The 27,902-nt window shown below is 42.8% G+C and overlaps 1 protein-coding gene across 1 annotated transcript; it reads right to left on the bottom strand.

Annotated features, from left to right (window-relative positions):
- Window positions 1-27,323, bottom strand: LOC119654811 (altered inheritance of mitochondria protein 3-like). The gene is made up of 4 exons (XM_038060366.1): window positions 26,952-27,323; window positions 6,346-6,838; window positions 5,714-6,155; window positions 1-1,135 (listed from the first exon to the last, which is right to left on the bottom strand). Exons 1-4 carry the CDS (start codon window positions 26,952-26,954, stop codon window positions 337-339), a joined length of 1,737 nt encoding a protein of 578 aa, XP_037916294.1. The 5' UTR covers window positions 26,955-27,323; the 3' UTR covers window positions 1-336.
- Window positions 27,324-27,902: the final 579 nt, after the last annotated feature.

Raw genomic sequence — 27,902 nt, 5'->3', positions numbered from 1 at the left:
TACATATTATATTATAAAAGTCCAAAGTTTTCTATAACAATTAATAATACTGCACTAATATTTAGCAGGTTTGTACTAAGCATAAATATTTTTATATAAAACCTTAATCTAGACCTGATTATCAATGAACCTTTTTTGAACGTTTTCGATAAAAAAAAATGCAAATGCAACAGTGCACTATGAACAAAGCCAGTTTTCAATTACATCTTAGCACGGATGGATATAAAAAGACAGCACCCTGTAAGCATACTTGTGAAAATCTGCTGCCCCATTCACTTACGCACAATAGAACAAGAATAACATTATTTACACGCCATTGCAGAAATTAAAGTATCTTCAATCTTTTTTCTCATCTTTAGCTTTGCTTAAAGTCGCTGCTGATCGCTTAATATGATTTGTTGTTTCGAATCCTAGTGGCTGTTGCTGCGTCGAATATGCAATTGTGTTGTATTGATAGGGTTGTGGTGCTACCCCAACGTTGTACTGTTGGTGTAGGGAGCGCTGTTGTTGGAGTAACTGCTGCTGTTGTAACAATAGTTGTTGCTGTTGTTGTCTCTGAATAACTATCCAGCTTGGCACATACGATTCCAGCAAGCTCTTAGGTTCCCTGTAAGGCTGGAACTGGTGAAGTGGTTGAACGTTGATTTGTGGTTGAGGATAGTATTGGAACTGTTGCTGCAAAGGAAGGACTCGCTGCGATGTAAGGTACTGGATTTTGTTCAATTGAAGAGCCTGTTGTTGATTAATCTGCGCCTGTTCGTCCTGGGGCTCTGGTCGTTCTGGATGTTTTGGGGCGAATTTGAATTGTTTTGAACCATCTGGAGTAATTGGACGAGCTGAAGATTGTTCAGGGTCTGCATATTGAATGTCCTGTTGTTGGCTTGTGTATTGAACAGTTGGGACCGGTTCAGGCCGATCATTGCTGTTCACATATTGAAGCGGTCCAGTTGGCTGCGCTGGTAATGTTGTCGGGATATATTGAATTGCAGGATGGACTCCTCCAACAACTGGCGTGACGGAGGCTGGACCAGAATGACTATAGGTGACAACTGAAGGTGTGAACCGAATTGATTGTGTGCTATGACCGTGCGCGTGGGGAATGGCAACCATTGTCACATAAGACTGGTGTGGAGAGCTGAAATGAGCAAAGTAAATCAAGTTGAGTATTTCCATATTTTTATTCAATATTGGAAGCCCTTCTCAAAATAAGATGAGAAAGGAAAAGGTGGTAGTAGGAATTATCCTAAATCTACACCCTTCCCCACACTATAATTTGAAGTCGAAATGAAAAACAGCCATTAGCACATTGAATGGCGACCAATCACACGGAATGCATCCTTTCGCAAATATCAGGTGGCTCTGATGGGGAAGTCTTTGAGAAGACATACTCTGTCATCATTATCAAAAGATAAAAATTGTCTACAAAGGGGCACGAGACTTTTGGGATTACCAATTTAATACCCTTCACCGACGGGTCAATCAAGGAAGACAAATTCGGCGCAAGGACTTCCTCGAACAGGTCCAACCTCTCGGAAAAATAACAACAATGGTGGGACCGCACCATGCGTATCTGCTCCGGCAGCCGGACAGCGTACTCAGCATTGATTAGCAACAGCATATCAACCCAGTTAGTATGGAGTTGGCACCAGGTGCTGCTGAAACTTGACACTCGAGCATTGCTGATAAGCAATCTTGCAATCAGAGCCAGCATTTGGCATCCGCGACTACTCCGAAGAATTAAATTGGAAAGATTTACGCAGCAGAATGCAGCAATTTGAATTCTTGCCGGGAGAAATAAATATTCGTGACGGAACCCGAGTTCTCGGACGAAGATACTCCGGATATGGTTTCTTCAACGAAGAATTTGCGCACTCTCTGCCTCTGGATCTGCCCGGGGATCAAGGTATAACAAGATACGCCAAAGGTTAGTGTGGGGAGCGTTTACCAGCCATAGTACTCCTAACCCGAAACTATCCCACCCTGAAAAGCAAGGAGTGATAAGAATGTCGGTCACCGGCCTAGAAACGAAACATCAAATGCCTGACAGACGAGCAGAAGGCAAAGCCCACCGCTTGCAAGTGCAATATATCTCAAGAAGAGGTCGATTAAAAACACAAGCTTAGCAGAGGGTGCAAGGATTTGGACGTTAAGCAACCTCTGCAAACCAGTTATCAGCGAAGAACTGACAAGAGTGTTTGTCACTGGAAACCGGCTATGAAAAGAAGGTCCACTGAAGTCCTGCTCAAGAGCCAGTACCAGAATATGATAACAAACGCTTGACACACAAACAGAAAGTGAAGCCCACCACTCACAAACGCAATCGATTTCAAGACGAGGTCGAACAAAAACATGAACGGAGCAGAGCAACCTCCGCAGACAAGTAAGCAGCAACAGCCTTCCGACGATTCTCAAACTATTAAACCCTTCAGCGACCTGGCCAGGAGTCACTTACGCGTGGCGCAGGCGGATGCAATTTCGCTAGCGACAAACTAATGGTACAAGCGTCGACCAGTGTTGAGGCCAGGCTGTCGGAGATAGTCGTCTCCTGAATGACAAAAGCAAACACATGGGATATATCTCTTGCTTCGATTTCGTGGGTTCTACGTTCTAGCACGCAAGAACCAATATTACATGGGCTTTCTCGATTTGCACGTCGCTAAGAGCGGCGGCGCTTAGAAGGGCGTGAAACCGAAAGCCCAAGCCAAGCCACGAGATCCCGAGGAGACTGGTTGCTACAATCTGGTTGCCAGGATCCGCAGGGATTAGAACTCGTCTAATCTATACGCCTTTCAAAACTTCACGATTCCCATGGCGGAGTGGATAGTTATCAAGGAGGAGGAGGAATCCTAAGCGAGCAACGTGTAAACGGAGAGTGCCCGGAGCCACTGGGAGAGGCAGACTACAAAGTGCAGTTCGGAGTGAGGAACCCCAAGGTGAAAGTGTTCCGCTCCGAGAAACTGGACGACCACCTGAATCCAGTCAGCCCCGTCAAGGAACTGTGGAAGGAGAAAAGAATCGACCATCTATCAAGCTTGGAGAACTGTGACGGTTGGGATGAGGTCCCTAATATCACCCTACTAACGGATAATGGAATTCTTAAGGCGGAGAACTGGAGAGTCTGTCTCTCTAACCAGAGATCCTTTTCAAATCACATTTGGATACTTCTCAGTTTAGATCTCGCCACAGAGATCTTCAAACCTTTCAAAGACACCAGGGGATCGCCTGGAGGAAGTTTAGTCAAGTAATCAAGAACAAACTCTCCAGTGCGAAAATTGATAAGATTGGCACGACAGACAAACTGGGGTCAAAGGTCGGGCTCCGGAAAAGGCAATTGAAACTGCCTTTAAAGTCTCGCGTTGAATACCCCAGAGTCCATCCTGGACATCCACTTAAGGACGAGAGAACGAACAAGACTTGACCAGTATAGGATTGAAGGGGTTGTTAGCAGAGGCACGCCCCAGAGTGGCGCCATCTCTTTGGTGCTCTGGTTGTGAGCGATGGACGAAATTTTACGGGTATTGGACAACAGGAGGGTGAAGCTAGTGTCAGAGATATTTCCCCCCATTATGAGTGACAACATGAGAAAGTTGTGCCTTTGGGCCGCAAGATGCAGACTCGGCATAACCATCCAACCAAAACGGAACTGATACTATTCACCACCAAACCAAGAGAACCCGAATTCCACCTTCTTTGGTTAATTGAACAAAAATTGCTTCTTTTCTCCAATGTAAATGGGTGTAATCCTGGATCCGAAGATAAATTGAAAGTTGAATATAGAACTGAGGATTAAGACGGCCTGTATAGTCATTTACGCCTGCAAGAAGACTTTTGTAACGAAATGAGAAGACTTTTGTAAAGAAATGAGATGTATATAGCTGTGGTACGTCCAATCCTAACGTAAGGCTCTATTGTATGGCTATGAGCAACCAATATAATAAAAGCTTAATATGATCCGAAGAACCGCGTATGCAGGTGCTACCGGGGCTCTTAATGCACTCCTACATCCCCATACCACACGCACGAACTTCCTGAGAAACTTGGCTGTGGACTTTCGTATCAGTGCTGAATGAAAGGCCGCCGGTGTGTTGCAAGGTTATGACAGAGTATACTTCACCAACGAATCAAAGATGGTCTGGGAGTCGGTGCGAGAGTTATCTCGGAAACTCAGTACCAGTGTATTCCAAGCGGAGTATTGGCGATACTGGAACCCTATCGATGGGACATGATCCGAGCCGAGGCTCACCACCTGCGTCAAGTCAAAAAGGATTTGGCCCATCTATAACAAAACACTATCGCAAGAGCTCTAGTGTCAAATGCGTGCAAATGCATACAAGGTTGTGGCGGTCTGCACAGGGCACTGACCTCAGAGACGGAAGCAGGTGAACTCGGTTTACCGGCGGATGGCTTTGAGGGTTTGCAGTGCTTTTAGAACCACATCAGATGAGGCAGTATTGGTGGTGGCAGGCATGATCCCGGTTGACATTCTGGCCAAAGAAATGAGTGTCCTGTACAATGCAAGACATATGGAGGGGCATGCACAGCGTAGAAATGCGGCAAGGTCAGAGTCGCTTGATCTCTGGCAACGCAGATGGGACGAGTCTGCGAAAGGTCGGTGGACGCACAGCCTCATTCCCAACATTAGGGTGTGGCTTGAGCGAAAACATGGGGATACCAACTACCACATTACCCAGTTCCTCACGGGACACGGTGGTTGCTACAGGCAGTATCTGCACCGCTTTGGGTTGGATGATTTTCCGAACTGTCCCAGATGCGATGGCATACCGGAGGATCCAGAGCATGTGATGTTTCACTGCCCACGATTTGCGATGGAGAGAAGGAGCTTAAACCAGGTGCTGGGCAGGAGCGGGACCCCGGAGAGCTTGGTTACTGAGATGCTGGAGTCCGAGGAGAAGTAGCTTGCGGTTAGCTCCGCAATCATCCAAATGCAGGAGGAGTTGCTGAAAGAACAAAGAAGGAGGAAAGCTGCAAATAGGAGAAGGATGAATGCCTAAGAGCAAACCTACCCCGCGAAGTAATACCTCAATGGTGGTCCCGCGGGGCTGGGGCTGGAGAGACCGGGGGTGGTTTTTAGTGGGTGTGAATCCCACACGCGCCCGCTGTTGTTCCGCGGGCGGCGGAGCTGCGGCGGACGTGTCTTTCTAAGATTTTCCACCTCCGTGTACGCACAAAAAAAAAAAAAAAAAAAAAGGGCACTGACCTATAGGGGAACATGCCTTTAGGCTTGGCTTACCCCATAATTCGAATTACCGAAGCTGCAAAGCACAGGGGGAACCCTCGGGCACTTCCTTTACAGTTGTCCAGCTCTAGTTGGAGCCAGGCTATAGACACTAGGTCAACCATTTTTTGAGGACCTCAGACAGGCAGGGTGGAAGAGGTACTTTGCTTCTACAGGCTGGCTCTGAAGATCTGAGCAGTCTGGAACCTGCTTCTTTGGTCTTATCACAACAGTCATTTTCTCAACAGTTTGTGGCATTAAGCTGGGGCATTACAGCGCTAATTGAACTCCTCAGAGCGCCCACTGAAAGATATTCTCAGATTCGCTAAAGCCGACGAACGCCGCAAGTAACAGGCTCTCCACGTCAAACTAAGCCAAGTATAATGTCGGATAAAATTCCTACCTTCATCCTAATCAGACTCTAATTCTCAAGTAAATTTTTTGCAAATAATATCAAAAATAAATCGCAATACTTACGGTCCCTGGCCGATATATGGAACATACTGAATACCCCCATCTTGTTGGTTTGCGTCCTCACTATGTGTTAACTGATAGTTTGATTGCTGAATGGGTTCTTGTTGTTGCTGCTGCTGTTCTTCATCACCACCATCGGCAGTGACTCCGTCTTTCCCAGTTTCGTATTGTTGTGGATGTTGCTGATCTTGTACACCTTCATCGTGGCTGTAGGTGATCGTGGCAGGTGTTGCTGGGTTCTTCAGTTGGCTGTAGCTTCCACCTGGAGCGGTACCAGCGTACTGAATATCATTCGCAACATGTTGCGAGTACTGAATCGCTTTGGGTTGAATGCGATTAGATGGAACGTAGACATAGTGTGGTTGTCGGTATTGCTCAAAGTATGACGCAATGCTCGGAATGACTGGCTGAGCTGAGTAGGTCTTCGAAGACTCATCTTGTTCGGCTGTAAAATAGTAGATTTGCTTCAATTATGTGTACTTGCAACTCAGTACCGGCAGCATATCGAATCAATACAACAAGCAGAAGATAATCACGAAGATGTGATTGAACGACCTTGGACGGGGGCCAGCAATCACCTTCTGTGCATTGTTTTAATGATTTCTTCCACTTGAGGTCGTTTATGTTTACATTACCTTTCGGAGTATCATCATCACCTTGATATTGAATTTTTGAGTTTGGGGCAGTTGCAGTGTATTGAACTGGTTCGTTCTGGTATTGCGTTTGGTAATTACTTTCACGGTGATAAAGAGGTTGAGGGCTATAATGGTCGCTCTCTGGGTCCGATGATGAAGACTTCGAATTATATGAATCGTGAGCTATTGCTGATGGAGTTGCATAGGCTACTCCACCCAATGCGGGTGCTTTCGGTGTGGAGCTGGCGATCATACTTTCTCGTTCCTCTTGGAGCTCTTTTAGTTCTTTGAGCTGTTGGCGATAGTATTCCAAATTTTTTGTATGGAAGCCTTGTGATTGTTGAACTTCAAAAATGTCCTGATTTTTGTTTGATTTGGCGAGTTTCTCGCTGCGAATATTGTCGCGCTCAATGTCATCAAGATTCGTTTGACGATTGGGACCTTTCTCAGCGGGTATATGTGGTAGAAGGAATAGAATGAGTAGTAAAGATCTCTGAAATTATGAGATATTTTTTTAATTAGTACTCAGTAGCCCAAACTTTTGCATTAAAAGAATATTAACTGAAATTCATCAACAGATCAAAAATGCTACAACATGGAATCACACAATATGGCGACCTGAATGTCTCCTGAACTGATTATATTCAACTAAGGAGATGTTCTCTTAAACACCGGCCATTTGACAAACTCCCTAATTGCATTTGATATCACATAGACAATCTTCTTCCATTTCACCTTCTATTCTTTTTTCCCAGCTGCAATTTAGAAAGTTTAATTTGTGGTCAACAGATTGCATTGAAGTAACTATTCATGCAAGTTTCTGCCTTAAGTCTTTCGATTTCGACTATTGACTTGAGGCTTTTAATTGAGTTGCTCATAAAAACCCGATGCAACCCTAATTCAAATTTGAACGAATTTCTCTAAATTAGATATAAGATACAATGATCCATTCCACAAAACTCAACAATCGTTTCCTATTGACTTGATTAAGTATTGTTTCGCGGTTGGATAATCGATTGGTAATTGAAAGAAAACACAAAGATACATTAGATAATAGATCTCGCGACAACTATCTTTCTTTTTTTAGATATATTCCAAACTATCTTCCGAATTCCAACGAAAGATACTGTTTTGTAGTTTACAGCAAAAAACCCATTAAATTCATGCAGCTTTCCAAGCTAATTAAATCTAAATTGCAAGCTTGAATGCATTTAATCTTTACTGACCCGTTTTTGTTTCTTGTTGCAATCCCTCTGTGATGCTTTTGTTGCCTTTCTCAGCAATAAAAGGTTACGTTAGCTCAATTTTTACTTTCACTGTTACAGCTATTTTACACCGCGTTGACCAGATGCTAAACAAGATTTCGTCTAGACATGAACAGTCGTCCAGACTAGCTTTGAAAACAAAATATAAGATTGTGTAATCCGAGTTATGATTCCAATCAAAATAGTCAAGTTGTTGAATGGGAACTGTGAGGACAAAAAAATTAAGTTACCGGAACATTTGGATGCAAAGAGTCAAGGTAATGGCATCTGTCGATCTAATGGTCCAGTTTTTGTGGCTTTTGAAGGGTCACAATGAGGTTTCCAATGTGGAGGAGCTCCGTTTGTTAACCTCATCTTAGCCAGTGCTCTGAGCAATTGAAGTAAAACATAGTCGTGAGAGGAAACAAATTAGATTCAACTGGAAATGAAGTCGTATTCCCCGTTTGTTTCAGCAAAGGGACGAGAGGCTTTTGTAGCAGATTGGTGGTAATTGGGTAAAGCCTTGGTTATCCGTGTTACTACAATGCTTAAAAACGCCTTTCAAATAAGGCAGATTTCTGGCTGACTGAACTCTTCACGCAGGGGGAAAAGGCAACCAAAAGGTGGAATTCAGGACTTAGAAACCCTATCAACTGTTGGTCGCTATTTATTTTGTAAGCTGTCCAGGACTAAGCTTGCAATAAATTCGAAATAACCCATTTTCTCGGCTCGAGCCAACGCTAGTTCTCCAAAGACGAGCTAACACAAGCCAAAGCCAACCAAAGCAGAATGATCCACATCCTACCGAAAAAGGACAGCTAACTTTTTGCTCCTCAGAGAGCAGTATTGAGGTATTCAGATACATCTGGCGTTGCTACCATCTGGGTCCGAGATACCGTCAACTGAGCCCGTTGGTGACAATAATATTTTACAGCATGCTTTCTTGGAAAGTGCTCGATGTCTAATAGTATAAGATCAATTAAATATGTAAGAGCGAGTGCTAGTTGAAGGAGACTTCAACACTAGAACCTCCAAGCGCCACAAGGTTCTACCAATTTCTCTAGGGATGCGCACTTTAGGGATAATCACTAGGATGGGATCCGTTGTTCTAAATTTCTGTAGTATTCTAACATTACACGTGCTCATTGCGATAATACTATTCCCGAAGTGACTTTTGCTTTAGCGTCCTTAGCGCCGCAGGTTCTGCAGGGCACTGTGTAAGGTAGCCAAATCTGTCACGTCTCTTTGTGCACATCCACATATACGCATCAGGAGATAGGCAGGATCATGCGCGGGAGGGGTGGGTGGGAACAAACGCCTACTCACTGGCTATAGGAAGTATACCCGGAAATCAAACTGAATATAGATATAGAACGACGAATTTTCGACGGTGAATTGTATTGTATTGCCGGTTCTAAAGAGCGAGCAAGTGGTCGTCCCGTCGATATACAATGTTCGCAGTGTCTCAGTATTGGGAAACTTGGCTAATGGGGGGATCTAATGCTATAAGAAATAATAGTGGAGTAATATCCACAGCGGATCCTTAAGAACTTAAAGTTTGAAATCACGAAATCAAGGACAACTTTACCCTACGTTAGTTGAAGTGCGTCGCGGAGCAAGGAATATGGATAGTCACCGGATCAATATTAACGCTGATGTTGCAAAACATGAACCAAGAAGACAACAAACTGGAAGAACGAAAAACGAATTCTGTGAATTTAACAAGGAGAGGCAGAATATATATTAAAATTTTTGAAGCTTTAATATGGGGCATTAAGCTGTCTTATATTAGGGAACTAGATGAGAATAACGCCCAAGCATGAAGCAATAAATTTGCACAAGAAATGCAGCTGACATCTGACATTGGGTACGGGTCAACTCCAGGATTCTGAGTAAGGACGGCACAAGTGAACTTCTATTGCCGGTAATGAAGACAAACGTCAGTTTATCGAGAAAAGCTGAGCCGGAGAAAATTCCGCGGAAAGTAGGTAATTCCTCCATTGAGACCTAAACATTAATAAAAGGGGGATATGTTCAGAAATATCCTGATCGATATCCTTCCAGAAGTGAAAGCGCAGTAGAAATATCAGGCGAACGGGGCCCAGGTGGTAAAATTGTTAAGTAAGCAAGCATCAGTGACAAACAAAAACAAGAGACAGTATTAGAACCCATTAACCCAGAGGGGTTACGTGACGAAGGAACATATGTGTGGTGCTAAAGGGCAAATTTAACCTAAGCAGAATAGAACAGAATGCGATAGAGGGGATGAAGAGGACGCGCAGACTGTCATTATTAGCTTGTAGCTATTAGCACCTCCTAGTGCAACAGCGCAATATAAAGAGATGATAAATAGCTTGATGTTCGACGCTAGAGACCACATTCCTAATATTATTGCCAGCCAGGGCCTTTTAGTGAGGAAAGCAATTGACGAACACCGGTCGCCAAATCCTACTTGAAACCGTGCGAAGCTGGACATTGTGCTAACAAAAGTTGAATGCGCGCCTCCTTTTCAATGTAAAGGATTAGACTCGATCATCAATCTGACTTACTTCAGTACTTCGTTGCAGTGAACTCTACACCTACAGTGACCACGAGCCCATCTTTCTTGACATTGGAAGCAGAGAGCATTCTAAGCCCGAAGACAAGTAAAGGAACTGGTATAGCTAGCTATTCCGCTGGAGCTTTCACCCAACAGTTCTCCAAGACAATCCTAGGCGAGGAAGAAATACGAGACACCCCTGGACGAATTGAGAATGATAAAGCTCCAAAATTGGACGGGCTTTCTAGCAAAGCCCTGAAATTGGCTGCTAAAATCAGGCCAACATGATGCATAACTACATTTCAATCTTGTATAGTAGAAGGAGTGTGAATGTGAAGAGTGAATCTTCTCGAAAATATGCCAAGAACGGGAAGAAATTTGATAGCGGCAATGGCAAAAATAACCGCGACATAAAAAACATCCAGGAACTTGGGGTCTCTCTTGTAAGAAGCCCTTGAATCACAAGACCCGGACCCGAATTGAAGGGCCATCACAAAGCACGAGGAAACTCAACGATGACTCGATTTTCTATATCTTAGCAACCGTATGGAGATTGCGGCGCGAAAATTTTCCTGACTACTTTTAGGCGACTAAAGCTGCTTGTTTATGAGGAAATTCCTTCAGTTTTCAACGAGGGGCCAAGATGGGGTAACTCTTAGAATACCAAACAACGAATAAGGAACTTCATATATAATTAATAAGTAAAAAGCGCACTACTAGTTTCAACTTGAGTTGTCTTGAGTGACATTAACAGAAGTTCATGAAGCCTTGGATATAAGTTGAATACCCAAAAAAGTCTAAATCCACCGATTATCCTAACAGAATTGGTACAGACACTTTTTCCTACATCCTATAACATAACCGACCTTATCGAAGTAAAGGCTTGTACTGCAGACCTCCTATTTAGCACTGTAAAAATTGTTGGAGAGGTAGTCCCTTCAATGAAGGACAAAAATGTCTCTACCTTGTATTTATGCATATGCCGGACTCGCTACTCAGCCCTGTCAATGCGTGTTTGGAAGCAGATATTTTCCCTTCGTTGGCAAGGCCTAGTAGATACGCAAAATCAAAGGACACCGTCGGTGAACTCTCCTCTCATTGTGTTAGACATAGCAGAGAATCTGCCAGAAGAGCTCATGAAATCAAGATGGACTAACGTGGTACGTGCCCTGAGGGTTGCCAAGAATTGTAAGAAAGTGCTTAATGATGCCTACCAAGCTTTTTTCTTCCATAAAATACTGGAGGGTTATTGTCACCTTATTTAAAGCCATGTTGCACAGTTTGAATATGTGGAGGGGCACATTGCACTCAGGAATTGGAAAGGCGACAAGCTAACTTAGGCCTTTTGAACAATGAGTTATGTGCTCCTCCATAAGTAGGTTTTGCCCGTGTGATGTGTCAAGTAGTTCTAGGAAAAGGTAATGCAGCTTGTTAGAGAACCGTAGTCCGGCACTTTGTACATAACTGCATTTCACCTCCCAACCTCCTTTTGCATACTATCCTCCTAGGCACTAAAAACCGATTTCTATCAATGGCCTCCTGAATGATCCGCCTTCATTTATAACGAGCGCAGGACTACATCCCACACGTCCCCTCCTTCCTAAATGCGGATCCCCGGAAAACTGGCTGAAAGAAAATGTATTGAATTAAGTGGCATATGGTCATCCAGCCTTTGGAGAATGTGATGCGGAAGGTCCGACTCTATGAAAAATCCCCCAAAACCGAACGCATTCTGTGGCAAAGAGAAATTTACCATTTCGCCGATCTGCATCAAAAGTTACCACTAACAATAATGACTTCATAATCGATTATCCTGATTAACAATATTAAATCCTCTCCTGGTTCAAATGGCTAGTCTCCATTACATGCAGATACAGACTGTTCCTCCAAACAAGAGCGAAATCATTTCTGCTTCCCAGTGAATAGTTTTTAGTAGTCGACGAAGACTCGCAGGTTGCACCAGGCAGTGCTATATTTGCAGAAAGAAGCACAGTGAAAACTGCTGAAACTAATCAGGTGGTTTCGAATATAAGCTGAATAAGAGCACTGTCGACTACTCTGGGTAAAAAAAGATGAGGAGGAACGACTTATTAAGAAATGCGTGGTAGTTGTGTAGCGTATACGATTTGCGGCTATCCTCCAAAGAAACGTCAGTAAAGGGGAAAAAACGGGCTGATGGAGCTGGAGAAGCTCCTGGACAGAATTTTGTATTATAAGCAGACATGGGGAGTAAGAGGAGATCCGCGGGACGGAGAAACAACCGTGCCTTCCGATGAGAACACTGCGTGTGTCAAACGGAACACAGACAGCCCATTGCAGAGCAAACTGGGGCAAAAACCAAAGGAGGAGGAGCATCTGAAGGAGACTTCACTCTCCAGGGCTCAAAAGAAAAAGGCAAGTAGGGACAAAAGATAACAGCACGAAGCGTAATCAGAAAAACCTTCACTTAAAATTAGGACGGGCATGAAGGATGGAGCACCAAAAGAAAAGGTGGGGAGACGAAGGAGGGCTACACTATCAGCTTTGCTTATTAAGTCGACGGAAGGCAAGATTTTCACCGATGTCCTCAATCGAAAATAGCAAAGCAGAAATGTCTTCCATTCGAAAAACGAAGGGTGATCGAGTTTTAGTCGAATTAGGTTCGAGGACAACAAATAAATTTACGTTCTGTGAAGCAGTCAAGGGGTTCTGGGAGAGAAAGTTTTAGTTTCTGGCCTGCAACCCACATACTCTGTAGAAATCCGAGACCTTGACTGCCTCACAGAGAGCAACGAGGTAGAAGAGGTCGTCAAGCGCGAATATCCAGAGGTAATCAATGTCCGGATTGGTATCACTTCTGCGAACTCCTAAGGCCAAAAACTGAACTGAAATGAAAGTTGCGAATCGAAGCTTCTAAACATCGGAAAAATCAGAACTGGTTGAATAGTGTGTAGGATACGAATCCGGGCCACCCCAACCAAATGACCAAATGTTATAGGCACACGTCTGCAACTTGTTGTTGGGGACCTGACAGAAGGACAACAGGCCGCAAATGCGGTCAGGCAGGCTACAAAGCTAACAGCTGCAACGAAAAGGAAAGCTCCGCCCTATGCAGGGACCGTGGCACATCTGACGAGAACATTGCGCGCACTGCGGGCTCGCGGCCGTGTCCTGTCTTCAGAGCAGAACTGAAAAGAACTAAGACGCGGTAAACATGATTTGCATCCTACAAACCAATATGCACCCGAGTGCAACCGCTCACGAGTAGCTAACGCAGTTCATTGCGGAGGCTAAAGCTGATTTAGTGCTCATCAGTGAGCAGTACCGAAACAAGGACTCTCTGGGCTTGGAATGGCACCCTCCTTAAGATTCTTGCCCAAAGCCAAGAGGACGGCTTTATCTGGATTCAGTGTTTAGGGATAACGTTTTCTAGGGCCTGTCTTACGCAGTATGAGAAAATGCCGAACTTTCGACACAGGCTTGATACTCGGGAGGACGCTATCTTGGGTACAGAAGAGCAGATCCTGGTCGGGGGTGACTTCAATGCCAGGGCACTTGAATGGGGCATGTTTCACCCAGACTCAAGAGAGAAACTGGGCAGGGGCCGAGTTCTGGAAGACTTCTCGACAAGCGACCATCAATCAATCAACAGCAGTATGGTTAAATAAACCATCATGCTACACACTTAAGCGGGACGGCAGTTATAGAGAATATTTGTAATGAATCTCCTGACTACATATATGTATCGTTACATCTGAGAACTCCAACCACATTATATTCAAGTTCATCGAGTAGCGAAGAAAGTTGCAAAACGTTTTGAAGATACACATAAAGCCGTACAATCTAATCGGAGAGATGTTGCGGTCTGATCAACATTGAATCGCAATAAACGCCGCAACAGTAGTAAAACAAAACAGTCAGTACCTATTGAATCGCACTTTGAAAGTGCAATGGACGCAAAACATGGAATTACTAATCTAAACCAGAGCCCTTCACAGGAAATACTACCTCATGTTGGCCTTATGGAGTAAGAGGAGGAAGAGAGCGAAATCATTTTATTGGGTGCGAATCGTTTGTAGTGCTACAACCTCCTGTGGAAGTATCTTTCTATAATTGCTGCTTCCAACTATAACATCATTTATTTGATACAGATTTGAAAGGTTTAACCCTTGAACCGCACGATAAGCTGATATGAAAGACCCTTTGCCGTCTCTGTAACCAGGGCTTGGTTATTTGGTTACACCTGTCCATGTTACGGCGGAAATCGACTAGAACATTCAAGGTAAGCATTTCCTTGCTTCTGTAAAATTACAATTCACAGGCGCTAATGCCCATGTGGTCTCCACAACGAAGGAACTTTGAACTTAATTTGAAATGCGGAGTACTCACAATAGTTTGGAGAATATCTCATAACCCGAAAAAAAAAACCTTTGAGCATTTAACGACTATCCAATTAGCCGCAAAAGATATTTATATTCGATATAGATTGCAAAATTGCTACTATTATTCAATGGCCAATATCTGGTTATTGTGTATCCTCCATGGGATCATTCACTTCACTTGTGAATTTACTCATAACCAGTCAAGTAATCCCTCTTTGATGACTGTCAAAACATTTCTTGCAAGATATTGTTATAGAAAAAGAGCTCCATGTTTGCATATTATAACTCAAGTGAATATCTATTGAATTAAATGCATGGAGATGATGATTTACAAGATTGAATATGCCATTTAACAAAACATATTATAAAATTAGATATGAAAATGATATCGATTGCAAATTACATACCAGGCAAACTGGAGACTCTTGAAGAAACCGACATTTCATTTGCCGATGGTAATCGTGCATATTCAAGGAGATATATTTTGATTGAAGTAATTGATGTATATCTGAGATATTCAATTTGTTTCTGTTACTTGATCAAATATATCACTTTCACTTAATATACTTCAGATTGCGGATTGGGTCCAATAAATAAACCATCACACACACGAATGATTCATGTCGGTAAATATTGGAAGTATGTGGGCTCATAAGTAATACAAATTTTATGATCTGCAGTTGCGAATTACAATTTCGAAATACAGTTTCGCTCAATTGATCAGAAATAACCTGTGTAGGAAAACCCTAATCTACATGGGTTTTCCTTAGTTACATTTGTGGTTTGATCAGTAAGCTTGGATGGTAAGGTAACTCGGATATGCAGAAAATCCGCCACAATTAGATTTAAAGCATTAACGCAAAGCCAAAACATTCATCGCAGACGGCTGATTCGCCACAACCTATATTTAATAAATGAATAATCATCAGATGTGCTAAGTAACCAAGAAATTTCGCACCTACGTCAAAAATTTTCATAAAATTAACTGCGATCACTTTCTTTGCAACAAACCATCCATCACCGTCCGTAAACAGTGTTTTGTTAGCACTTAAAATCTTATTTGTTTGTTATTCATCACCCTGAAAGCATTGTTATATCAGTTTGACACCAATCTATCTCCATATGTACATAAGAATATAAGATACTTTCGGAAGTCTCATTTCCATTTCGCGAAAACTCACTTTATTGGTTCCTTCACCCGGACCCGTTGTTGTTGCCATTGTAAAACCATGAATAATTTTACTATTACACCTGTAACTGGTAGTCCATTTTGGCGGGCGAATGAAAGCGAATGTGTTTCTATTTAATGATGTTAAGTAGATGGTGCAAAGCCACGCCAGAAACCCTCTCTCTTGTATTCAACACAGCCGAGTTTTGTGTGCTTTTTACAAGGCAGCTAGTTTCGCAACCAAATCTAGTTTAGATAGATGTACTGTTGTTATAGACAGTAGGGTCTTTTAATGACCAAGCCAAGATAAAGGAAGACCGTTACAGATACCATGGGCTATGATTGCTTTCAATTAAAGTTTCTACTTTTTTGCTTGAATGCGAGTTGGAAAGAAAGTCAAAGTGAGTAGAATAGGGATTGGAGGAAGGTATTTAAAAACAAATTATCTCGAAATGCTGGTGGAAATATTTCCTGATAAAATCTTGTTTTTTTTTCCTACTGTATATAGCAATTATGTATTTATTTATCCAATTTATTTAGTCCATCCAAAACTGAAGAGAAAAATTCTTTTAGTAAAAAAATTAGGTCCTCGATCTTTAGTAGCTTGTCATTTCGCCACTCTGTTTGCGTATTTGTTCTTTATAAAACTAGGAGTAAAGCTAACATAGATATAATAGGTCGATTGAAATATCAGTATATATCATTTCATATATCATATGGTATATGATGAATTATATAAAATCCTTCAAACCCAAATTAACAACTGGCTTGATCGCGTGTTTTATTTTTCAACCTACCTGAATTATGAAAGCTACCCAAAAATTCCAATTCCAAAGAAAGATCTTCATTAGAGAAATACAACTGTTTCGGTTTTCAATATGATTCAGCACATTAAGCCATAAATATAATATGAATTGAAAAGAAACACGAATGGTCACCTTTCGTCACCATTATTTCAACGCACAAATTCCTACATAAATTTGATTTGGTATATTTCCTTTACAAACAGCTTTGATACAATTTACGCATATCAGATTATTACTTCTGGAGAATAATACACAATTAGGCTTATTCACCTTTCACTTCACTCCAAGTATCCATTAATTTGAGTAAAAATCTAACAAATAGCTTTGAGTGGAAAATAACCAACAATCGAAATTCCCAGGGAAAAAATGAAAGATTTAAGCCAGCAACTCGAAATGAGTTACACTTTGTACTTTTAGGCTATGAATTTCCATTTGGTCCGTTTCGACATTTTTGTCAGTGATTTGATGATAATTTGGTTTAGATACTTGATAATTGGCATTTTGTCTGGGTTGCAGTTGTTCGCACACAAAAAAGGAAAGGTTAATGTCGGGACCACGAATAAAGCCAAATAGGAAGCAAATTATTTTGTCTGTGTCAATGAAAAGTTTTTTAGGCCAATGCTGTTCATGTATCCGATATTCACCATCCAGCCTACCAAGCCACCCTTGTTTCGGTTTCAAATATTTCCAGGAACGCAAATGCTTGCGAGGAAACTTTTTTGTCTTCCAGGGGCATAGCAGGGAATCCATTACCAGTAGCCATAACAGCGGAGTTAGAACTCCTCTCTCTCCTCTCTCAAAGACTCCCTTCTTGAGGACTGCAGGAGGAGATGGAAGCTAAGGTCGGTTCAATAATCCAAAGCAATCAAGCCCAGTCGCACCGCCAGCGAACAGCGGAGTCGGTAGGAGCAATAAACACTAATGGCAATGCCAACAATGGTGAAGGAGCTCAGCCGTCAGAAGCAACCGACGGAACCCCACAGGTCCTTTCTGATCAACTGTCAAAACTACCGCCAATCCGTTTTTTTTCGACATCATCAAGGAGTGGTACCAGTTTATAAAGCTACTCAAACCCGTGGTTGACAACAATCCATCGGACATGGAGAGTAAGAGAAAACCCGCAGGAAGCAGAAACAACAAAGCCTTCCGATGACAACACCTCGCAACACTTCAGCCCGTCGCAGAGCGAATTGGGAAAAAAATGAAAGGAGGGAGGGATACTTAAAGGAGACTTCAATCAGGCACTCTCTAGGGCTCAAAAGAAGAAGTCGAAGAGGGACAAGAGGCAACAATAGGTTGCGTCATCAGAAAAATCTCTGCTTAAAATTAAGGAGGACACGAAGTATGGAGCACCAAAAGAAAAGAAGGAAGACTAGAACCCCTGTGCTTATTAAGCCAACGGAAGGTAAGATCTTTGCTGAAGTCTTCAGTAAAATCCATTTTAAGATCAAGCTCAAAAATTGCGGAGCAGAAAGAAGTGTCTTCCATTCGCAAAACGAAGAGTGCTGGAGTTCAAGTCAAATTAAGCCCGAGGACAACAAAAAAATTTGCGTTCCGTGAAGCAGTCAAGGGGTATCTGGGAGAGAAAGCTCTGATTTCCAGTCTGAAACCCACGTGCTCTCTGGAAATCCGAGACCTTCACTGCCTCATAGAAAGGAACGAGGTGGAAGAGGCCATCAGACACGAATGCCCGTAGGTAACCAATGTCCGGATTGGTATTCCGAGGCCAAAAACACGATATAGAGCAATACCCGAGGAAGCTTCTAAACAGGGGAAAAATTAGAATTGATTGGGTAGTGTGTAGAATACGAATCTGGGCCACTCCAACCAAATATTGGAGATATTCGAATTATGGACAGACACATACAATTTGTTGGGAACCTGACAGAAGGGCAACATGTCGCAAATGCGGTCAGGCTGGCCATAAAGCGAACGCCTGCAACGAAAAGGAGGGCTGCGTCCTATGTAGCGGGCGTTACGGTCCATTCCAGCATAGGGCTGTGTCATATGCAGGGACGTGGTGCATCTAATGAGAACTTTGAACACACTGCAGGCTCAGGAAGGTGTTCAATCTTCAGAGCAGAACTGGAAAGAACTAGGACGAGGTCAACATGATTCGCATTCTACAAATCAATATGGACCCGAGTGAAACCGATCACGAGCTGCTAGCGCAGTTCGCTGCAGATACCTAAGCTGATATAGTGCTCATCAGTGCGCAGTACCGAAACAAGGACTGATACTCGAACTTTCGACGCATATTTGATGCTTTGGAGGATGTTATCTTGGGCGCAGAGAGAGCAGATCCTGGTCGAAGGTAACTTGACTTCAGATTCCAGGGAGAAACGAAAGGGCGGCGAGAATAGGACTGATAGTTTTAAACACAGGGTCCACCCCATCGTTCCGCCGCCTAGGCTGCGACGGTAACATTCCAGACGTAATCTTTGCGTCGAAGTCACTAATGTCGCTGATGGACGGGTGATGAGTTCTGGAAGACTTATTGACAAGTGACCATCAATACATTGCCTTCGAAGTGGTTAACACATAGTCTCGGTGTGCGCCACCCTGGCGGTATTTCTGTGTATGGGACGTTGTGAGGGTGAACAACGGGAGGCGATACCTTTTTGCTAAAGAGCGTCAAGCCATATACAAGCGCAAGAGTTGCTCGTGAAGAACGTCAACGCAGCTTGGATGAGTGGCAACTCTCTTAGCAAAATGAAACTAAATGCACATAGACTGCGCGGCTCATTGGCAACTTCGGTGTATGGCTGAGTTGGAAGCATGGTGAGACTGACTATTTCCTTCATCAGCGGCGCAACAACCGGTATCCGGTCTAGGCCTGCTTTAATAAGGAACTCCAGACATCCCGATTTTGCGAGAACTGACAAGATCATTGCCTTGTACAGTAAGAGCTTTGGCCCTATGGTATCTGTTATCGGTTGTAATTTTCGACCCTAGATAGGAGAAATTATCAACGATCGCAAAGTTGCAGTCTCCTGTCTTTATTCTTCCCGTTTGACCAGTGAAGGTTGATTTTGTTGGTTGATTGGTTTTCGATACTAACGTTGCCACTATATACTTTGTCATGCTTTCATTGATGTGCAGCCCAAGATCTCGCGCCAATTGCCGCCTGCTTGATCTGGATGAATGCAGTTTGTTCGTATCGGGTCGTTCCCTCCATGATGTCAATATCGTCAGCATAGGCCAGTAGTTGGGTGGACTTAAAGAGGATCGTACCTCTTGCATTTACCTCAGCATCACGGATCACTTTCTCGAGGGCCAGGTTAAAGAGGACGCATTATAGGGCATCCCCTTGTCGTAGACCATTGTTGATGTCGAATGGTCTTGAGAGTGATCCTGCTGCTTTTATCTGGCCTCGCACATTAAGAGCAGGTGGGTAGCTATAGCTGCCCTATCTGACCTTCCTAGTGAACATAACTAGTCCAGTCTTCCTGGTGTTCGCCGTGAGTCCATTGCAGAGGCACTTTGGGATTTCATGCTGAGTTGCATTCAAGGGGTCACATATTGTGTCCGCAAATTTGCCGGGAATTAATACGGCTAGATCTGCTTGCGCGAAAACTTTTTTATCCTCCAGAAGCCACATCAGAATTTTCATTATCAGCAGCCATAGCAGCGGAGAGAGAACTCCTCCCTGTGGGCAGCCCCTAAGATATCCTGCCTCAATAGACTTTCATCCAACCAATATGTGGATTTTTCTCCACTCTGGCATGTGAAGGATGAACTGATTAGCGGGGGTTTGATTCCATGATGTCTTGCCGCATCACGAATCGCCGCGAATGAGGCATAATTGAAGGCAACTTCGATGGCTACGAATGAGCCTAAGGCGTATTCTTTTCGGATATTGCCTTTTCAATTTTTGCCATGAGTTCATGGAGTGGTGTCTCCGTGGATTTGCCTTTCTGGTAGGCGTGTTTCCTATGGTGAAGTGGCTACTTAAGAATGGGTCCCTTATGAACCGATCTACTAGTCTTTCTAGTCCTTTTAGTAGAAAGGACGTTAGATTGATCGGTGGAAATAAATGGGAATAAATATCACCTTCACATCACGCCAGTTAATTGGAATATAAACGTGTGCATTTCGAATATGTAGACCCAGGGCATCCATTCCCTCTATTACTAGCGCAGGAATGATGCCATCCGGACCTGCACGACGGAACGAGTTAAATGCCCATTTTACTCGCTTCATTAAGAGAGATTAAATTTTGAATGCTACCTGGGAAGTACATTTCATGCAAATGGTTTGTCGTTTCTTCATCGCTTTTTGTGTAGATAACACAGCTTCTAACTACGTTCTTTAACAATAATCCGCTTCAGTTTTTAGATTGTCTCAAGGGAATTGGTCTCTTCGCAAAAACGTCTTCATAATGTTCGTTTAGACCATCTTATGCTCTTCTTTAGGGCTTTCTGTGCCTGTTCATAGCGATTCCAGCCAGCTGGCTGTCATGGCTATATTTGGTAAAATAAAAATTTTACCATTCTTTTAGGTGTAGGTTCCCCTTGTTTTAGTTCAACGTGCTGCAATGTAATTCACTGCAAATATGAGAATTTAAAGTTGGCGCCTTTCTATCGATTTCATATCGATAGATACAATGAGAAAAGCGCGTGTAACAGACAGACAGACGGACAGGTTTGTTCAAATAAACCTCAATCATGACGGGGTCGATCAGGATTTACTCGAGCAGACCTTCGAATCTGAAGTAAAAATTGCCGTCAATGGGAAACTCTATAGGAGTCGTCACGGAGGCGTACGCTTTACAGATTCGACTGGTAGTGCAGCGATATGGGTATGCGGTCGACAGGCCACACAATGCACTGCGAGTCAGACTGCCAGGGGCTTTGTGTGGGCGTGTACATCAAGTGGATAGAGCGCTGGGCTGTTGTAGCGGAAAGTCCTGGTTTAACTTTCACTGTGAATGGGGTAGCAGAGAACAAATGCAAGGGAAGGCAATCTATCAGATGCTCCTGCCTAATTGGATACAGTTCTTGCGAATGAAGGTGATGTAAACACATTTCGGAAAGGTCTGCCTCAAGTAATCGGAGTTACTTCTTTTAGGATATTTTTGGCCACACTTGCCTCATTTAGGGATGTACTTCGAATTGCGGGGATTGTTATCCACATGGGCAAAATATGCGATAAATCGAACTTTTATGGACGGGTCTTTCCACAGAACCAGTTCTACTTGCTTCTGGTTACTTTTAATATTCAATGCCACTACTCAATACTCCCAAGAGCCTAGGGGACTGAATATTCAAAGGCCTGCATCATAATTTCCTCACCCGTTTCCTGCTCCGTCCCCAGTTTTATTTCTAGGTATCCGTTCCATAGCTATCATCGAATGTTTGCTCCCTTATCCAAATAAAAAGATGCTGCTAATTGGAATTTTGAATCCTGACATGCCTCCAATGAAAAGGGATTCCAAAGACTGAGGACACCGCTCGCTGCCAGATGAGTATTGGAGATTGAGGTAGTTAGGTAAAAATAGACGCATTCCGGATAGATCCGACATTAGATTGATAGGCGTTTGATAAGGTGTCACACCAAGGGATTTTCTATTGGTTTCATAGAGACCTCTCAGAACCAACACCAACAGCCCGCAGTTAACAAACGTCCTGGAGATAAGGCATCAACAAATGATCTCCACAACCACCTCAAGAGCGTTATCATTGACATAGCCACAAACATACTTGGCCCCAGCCGCAAGAACAGTCGGAACGGCTGGTTTGACGATGAATATAAACAAACACATAATCTGGCCCTCGAGAAAGTGATCCGCGATGCAGATGTGAATGCTAGAGGAACCATCCTCTTCGAGTCCACCTAACTACTAACCTAAGTTGACGATATAGGCATTATGGGAAGGACAATCCGGGATGTATAGTCTACCTTCATCCAGATCGAGTAGGCTGCGCGAGATCTCAGGCTACACATTAATGAGGACAAGACGAAATGTGTGGTGGCAACGTCAGCGGAAAGAACGAGCAACATCGAATGGCACTAATCAAACGAAAATAATAAAGATAGGAATGAGATAGGAGAGATAGGTTCCCAACAGAGGGTATTTCTGCTTACAAAAACTATTTCGCTTGAAACGTCTCACCTTAGGGTCAAAGCTCTTACTTAGACTAATGACCTTGCCAGTCTTTATGTATTGCTCGGAGACCTGACTTTTAGCAAAAAAAATTGCGAACTCTTGGTCACGTTCGGGAGAAGAATCTTCCGAAGAATTTTTGGCCCTCTACTTGAGGATGGACGATTCCATAGATTACATAACGACGAAATCTATGAACAATTCTACGACCGTCTGATTATGGATAAAATCCGACTCAACAAGTTGCGGTGACGGGTCATCTAATCGGTAGGGATGAGGATGATCTAGCCTATAAGGGCAATATTTATGGAAGAGAAAGAAGACGAGGCGGACCGTGCCTGAGATAAAGCGATGGTATAGGTCAGGACGCCAGACAGCTTTTAGGGATCGAATTGGCACAAAACCGGGGTATCTGGAACTCCTTCCTCAGCAGGCCTACCGGTTGTTGCGCCGTTAATAAAGATGATGACCTCCCGGAAGAATACATTGATAACTTAAAATCATATGCTGCTAGTGTACCGCAGGGCAGTGTCTTGGACCCAACACAGCTTCTTCTGTACATCAAAGGTAGCCCTTGCTGTGAAGCCAAATAGTGACATTTACGGATGTCTAAAAAAACTACCAAAAACTGTTAACAAAGCAAAAATAAAGTTACAGCTATTGACCATATTGCAAAATGGCCTAAGAAATGGAAAATGAAATTAAACGAAACCAAATCAATGTACATTATCTTCACTAACAAAAAACAGAATCCAGCTTAACTCCTCGTAAACGTTGAAAGCGTGCCACGGCGAGTGAGATTCTTGGGAAGGAATTCCCAGCTGAGCGTTGACAACCAGTTGCTAATTTGCAAGCAGATCCTAAGGTCCATATGGACAAACAGCACTAAGCTTTGCGGCTGTGCCAGAAAATCAAACGTGAATATCATATAAATGTTCCTGGATAAAGTGCTAAGAACCATAGTAGACGCTCCCTAATTCATTCGCAATGGAGATCTACATAGGGACCTGGAAATACAGCTGGTTGGTGGAGTCATCAAAGAACGAGCAATTAAGCACGGTCAACGGTTATACTGACATGAAAATAGCAGAGCCAGAAAATTTACTGATATTTCTCATATAATGAGACGATCCAACAGAGTAAAGCCAAATGATTTACAATATAAAGAATAACTTGCCTAATAACATAAACTGCAAGTTCCTCAGCGAAGCAAATTAAATTTCGGGGTTAAGCACACGTTCAAATATGCTGCGGTTTAGGATTATCAATGATTATCTTCTGTTCTATCATCGACTTTAAATCCGCCTATGATAGCATAGCCAGGGTAAAATTGTACACGGCCATGAGAGAATTCGGTATCCCCACGAAATTAATAAGACTGACTAGGCTGACCCAGACCAATGTGCGAGGTCAGATAAAAATAGCAGGATCACTCTCAAGACCATTCGACATCAACAACGGCCCACGACAAGGGGATGCCCTATCATGCGTCCTCTTTAACCTGGCCTTCGAGAAAGTGATCCGTGATGCTGAGGTAAATGCAAGAGGTACGATCCTCTTTAAGTCCACCCAACTACTGGCCTATGCTGACGATATCGACATCATGGAAAGAACGACCCGAGACGTACAAACTGCCTTCATCCAGATCGAGCCGGCGGCGATTAGCGCGAGATCTCGGGCTATGCATCAATGAGGGCAGGACAAAATATATGAAGGCAACGTCAACCCCGAAAAACAACCAACCAACAACATCAAACCGCACTGGTCAAACAGGAAGAATAAGGATAGGAGAATACAACTTTGAGACCGTTCACAGTTTCTCCTATCTAGGGTTGAAAATCACAACCGATAACCGCGCACGGTTCTCAGCCATCAAATCCTATTTCAACTTACAAAAACTGTTCCGCTCAAAACGTCTCACCATAGGGTCAAAGCTCTTACTGTACAAGACTATGATCTTGCCAGTCCTCATGTATTCCTCGGAAACTTGGGTTCTTAGCAAGAAAGGTTGCGAACTCTTGGCCGCGTTCGAGAGAAGAATGCTCCGAAAAATGTTTGGCCCCCTACATGAGGATGGACGATTCCGTAGCCTACACAGTGATGAAATCTATGAGCGATACCATGACCGTCCGGTTGTGGATAAAATCCGGCTCAATAGGTTACGGTGTGCTGGTCACTTATGATGATCCCACCAGGAAAGTCTATAAGGGCAATATCTATGGTAGAAAAAGAAGACGAGGCAGACCCTACCTAACATGGAGCGATGGCGTGGTTCAGGACGCCAGACAGCTTTTAGGGATATCGAATTGGTGGACCTCCGCGCAAAACCGGGATGTCTGGAGTTCCTTATTAAGGCAGGCCTAGACCGGATACCGGTTGTTGCGCCGTTGATGATGATGATCTTCTGTTTTACAGCACTGACAAAACACGAAGAATCTTCTACTCCTATGAATGAATGTAGAAGAAGACGGTGAGGTATATCACCAATCAAATAGGAAACGATTGTTCAGAATTTCGGAAGCTATAGATTTATGACTTTAAAATTCACATCACATTCCAGAGCGCCCTCAATACATTTTGAAATTTCATTTTATAGAAAAATACTAGAGTTTGACTTAAGGTAGGTATCATTTCTGAGACTTAAAGCTTATTACCAGTTGCCTCATAGTCTAGGCAAATCATTTTCTCAAACTTCTATGTTCAGCCTGACAAAAAAAGGGCTTCGGATAATGCAAAAGATGGTGTAAGGAGTTTGTTAGTGACAAGGTTTAAATTCGATGGCGTTTCAAATCAGAAATTAGTTTTGATTTAGTTCAGACTTTTAGCGAATAAGATCAATATCAAAAATAATAGCAATGCAGTCAATTAAACTTCTTAATCTCAGTCATTTTCCTTGCATTCTATCTTTTCTTGCTCGGATCGGGTGTGCTCAGAGGTGGCGGGGAGGAATACGGGGCGATGACCCTGTCGGCCGATCCAAAACCAAGTGGCCGAGGAGAACCTTCATAGTGGTGGGACCGGGAGACGCTGTATCGCTTTGGCTTTCCGGCCATGATGCAGGAGGCGAATGCTCCAAAGACCTAATTAGGGCGATCAGACCCGAGTCTGCACGGGGACTCTTCTAAAGTGGCAATAGTCACGAAACCTTACCAGGGGTATACTGATACCAATGGGAACCGGGATAGCCTCTGGACTCAGTAACTTCACGAGAATTCCTGTTATAGGTGCGTCCAGCCCGGTTGTTTGCGGTTGGTCCCCTAGTGGGAGCTTCATGGGGTTTGTGGTTGTGTTCAAATGAACAGAGACCTTCGGGTCTCAGCGTATTGTTGCGTTTCAACACGGTTGCCGTACTGCTTTTGGTAGGTCTTGCATCCACCAGTATGAATGCTGAGCCATGCACTCGGTATAGACTGGTACCGTCGTAGCTTGCTGCGGCGGGGCTTTGATTGTGGTCACAAAATCAATCCGTGTCTTAAGAAGACCGTGGGATTAAGTCCACGAGACAGGCACTCACGTAAAACCCCAAGGACTCTCGTGTTCGGACGGGGAATCTGCATTCATTTATGCGTCTATGAAAGGACTATTTAGGTAGAGTTAAATGGTAGCGGCTCCTGATGTGAACTGGTATTTAACCGGTGGCAGTCCTAAGTTGAATTGTATGGAGCCCGGCCATTCCCTTGCTACAAACTTTTGTTTCAAACTCACTGCTTCATATGAAGTTCAGCGCCTCGGAGTTTGAAGAAATTATCAACCGAAATAGCACTAGCCAGGGTATTTTGCCATGCCCGCATCTAATGAGTGAAAAGACCTCAAGGGGGTTTCCTTAAAACAATTTATAAATTAAACCATTTCACCTCACTTCCTACTAATTTTTTAATGTCCTCATCATGGGGTTATCCTTCAAATATTCTTCTGACATATAATTTCCTATTTCAATGTTGAACATTACACAATCTTACAAGCCCTGAAATCTAATTAGCAGTAATTGTCCATTTGAATTCCAACTGCAAGCGCTTGTTACATACAATGACAATGCACGCATTTAGCATGCTTTCTTAACTTCCATATCTTAGCACCTGATAAACACAGGGGAGTATGCATAAGTTACGTATAAGTCATCAATATCACGATATAACACCACACCTACATGACGTGAATTGAATAAAAGCTTAATCACTTTCTCCAAAAAAGTTTCGAACATAATATAATCAAAATAACAATTTTTATCAACCGATTTGATTGAATCTTATCTTTATGATATTAATTTATGATGGTTTACGAATTCCACAAAATGGAGAACTGTAATACTTTCTCTTTATTCACAGAATATATTTCACTAAATACCACTTTCTTATTACTATCAAATGTGAATAAATACAAACCATTTTGAATGTATCCTTCAATCTCGCAGCAGAAAAAAGTCCTTAAGTTACTCCTCCCTTTATACGCACTTGATTATTTCACTATTTCAGTAATTAAAATTCCAATAGTTAAGAATCAATTCACTTTGCTTAGCACATCACAATTTCAACTATTCAAATCCAACAGAATTCGCACTTTTCCCAGGAGAGACTCAAACTTCAATTTTAACTGATTCCAACAAAAGTATATTTTAAACTACTTCAGGATGATAGTGGGGCCTCAACTTTTATATATACACAAATTATCTGAGTTCACTTCACCCAAGAGTAGCGACGCTAACTGCCTGCGTATATTGCAATTTCATCTTTTATTTAATATATATATTTGAGGCTTCATTGACCAAAGCCAATCCAACTGCACCATTCGCTTACCTGTGAAATAAAGGTAAATTGAATACCAATGTCGAAGAGGGAAAAATGTAAGTAAGACGGTGTATACTTCCACACATAGCTTCCTATACGATAAAGCTCAAAAAGTCGCTCAAGAAGAAAAATGAGCACATTAAAAGATAAAGCTACATAAAACCTATATCTATTAGCTGTACAAGTAAGCTCGATAATGGGGATCCCTGCTGAGAAAAAAAGACGAAAGAAGACAACGGCCGGCATGGTACTATGTCAAAGATTACGCGGTATCTTTGCACCAAATCTGAGGAGAATTTGAAATGGTCACACATAGTGGTATCTTGGGTAATAGTTTTGAATGTGATCCAGATGTGTATGATATGGATGGACGCCTGCTATAGACGCTCATATATTCACAAAAAGTCCAGATGGCTGTGTAGCTATATAGTGTGGATATTATTGTACATCTCCATGATGCCAGTGCTATGCCAGCATTCGCATAGTGTTACTTCTCAATGGATACAATCACTTTTCCTTTCAGCACAGTCCAGTGATCTTCGGTCATTA

Source organism: Hermetia illucens, chromosome 4 (genome assembly GCF_905115235.1).
Source record: "Hermetia illucens chromosome 4, iHerIll2.2.curated.20191125, whole genome shotgun sequence".
Classification (NCBI taxonomy): Eukaryota; Metazoa; Arthropoda; class Insecta; order Diptera; family Stratiomyidae; genus Hermetia; species Hermetia illucens.
This window is presented reverse-complemented; position numbering and strand designations above follow the sequence as displayed.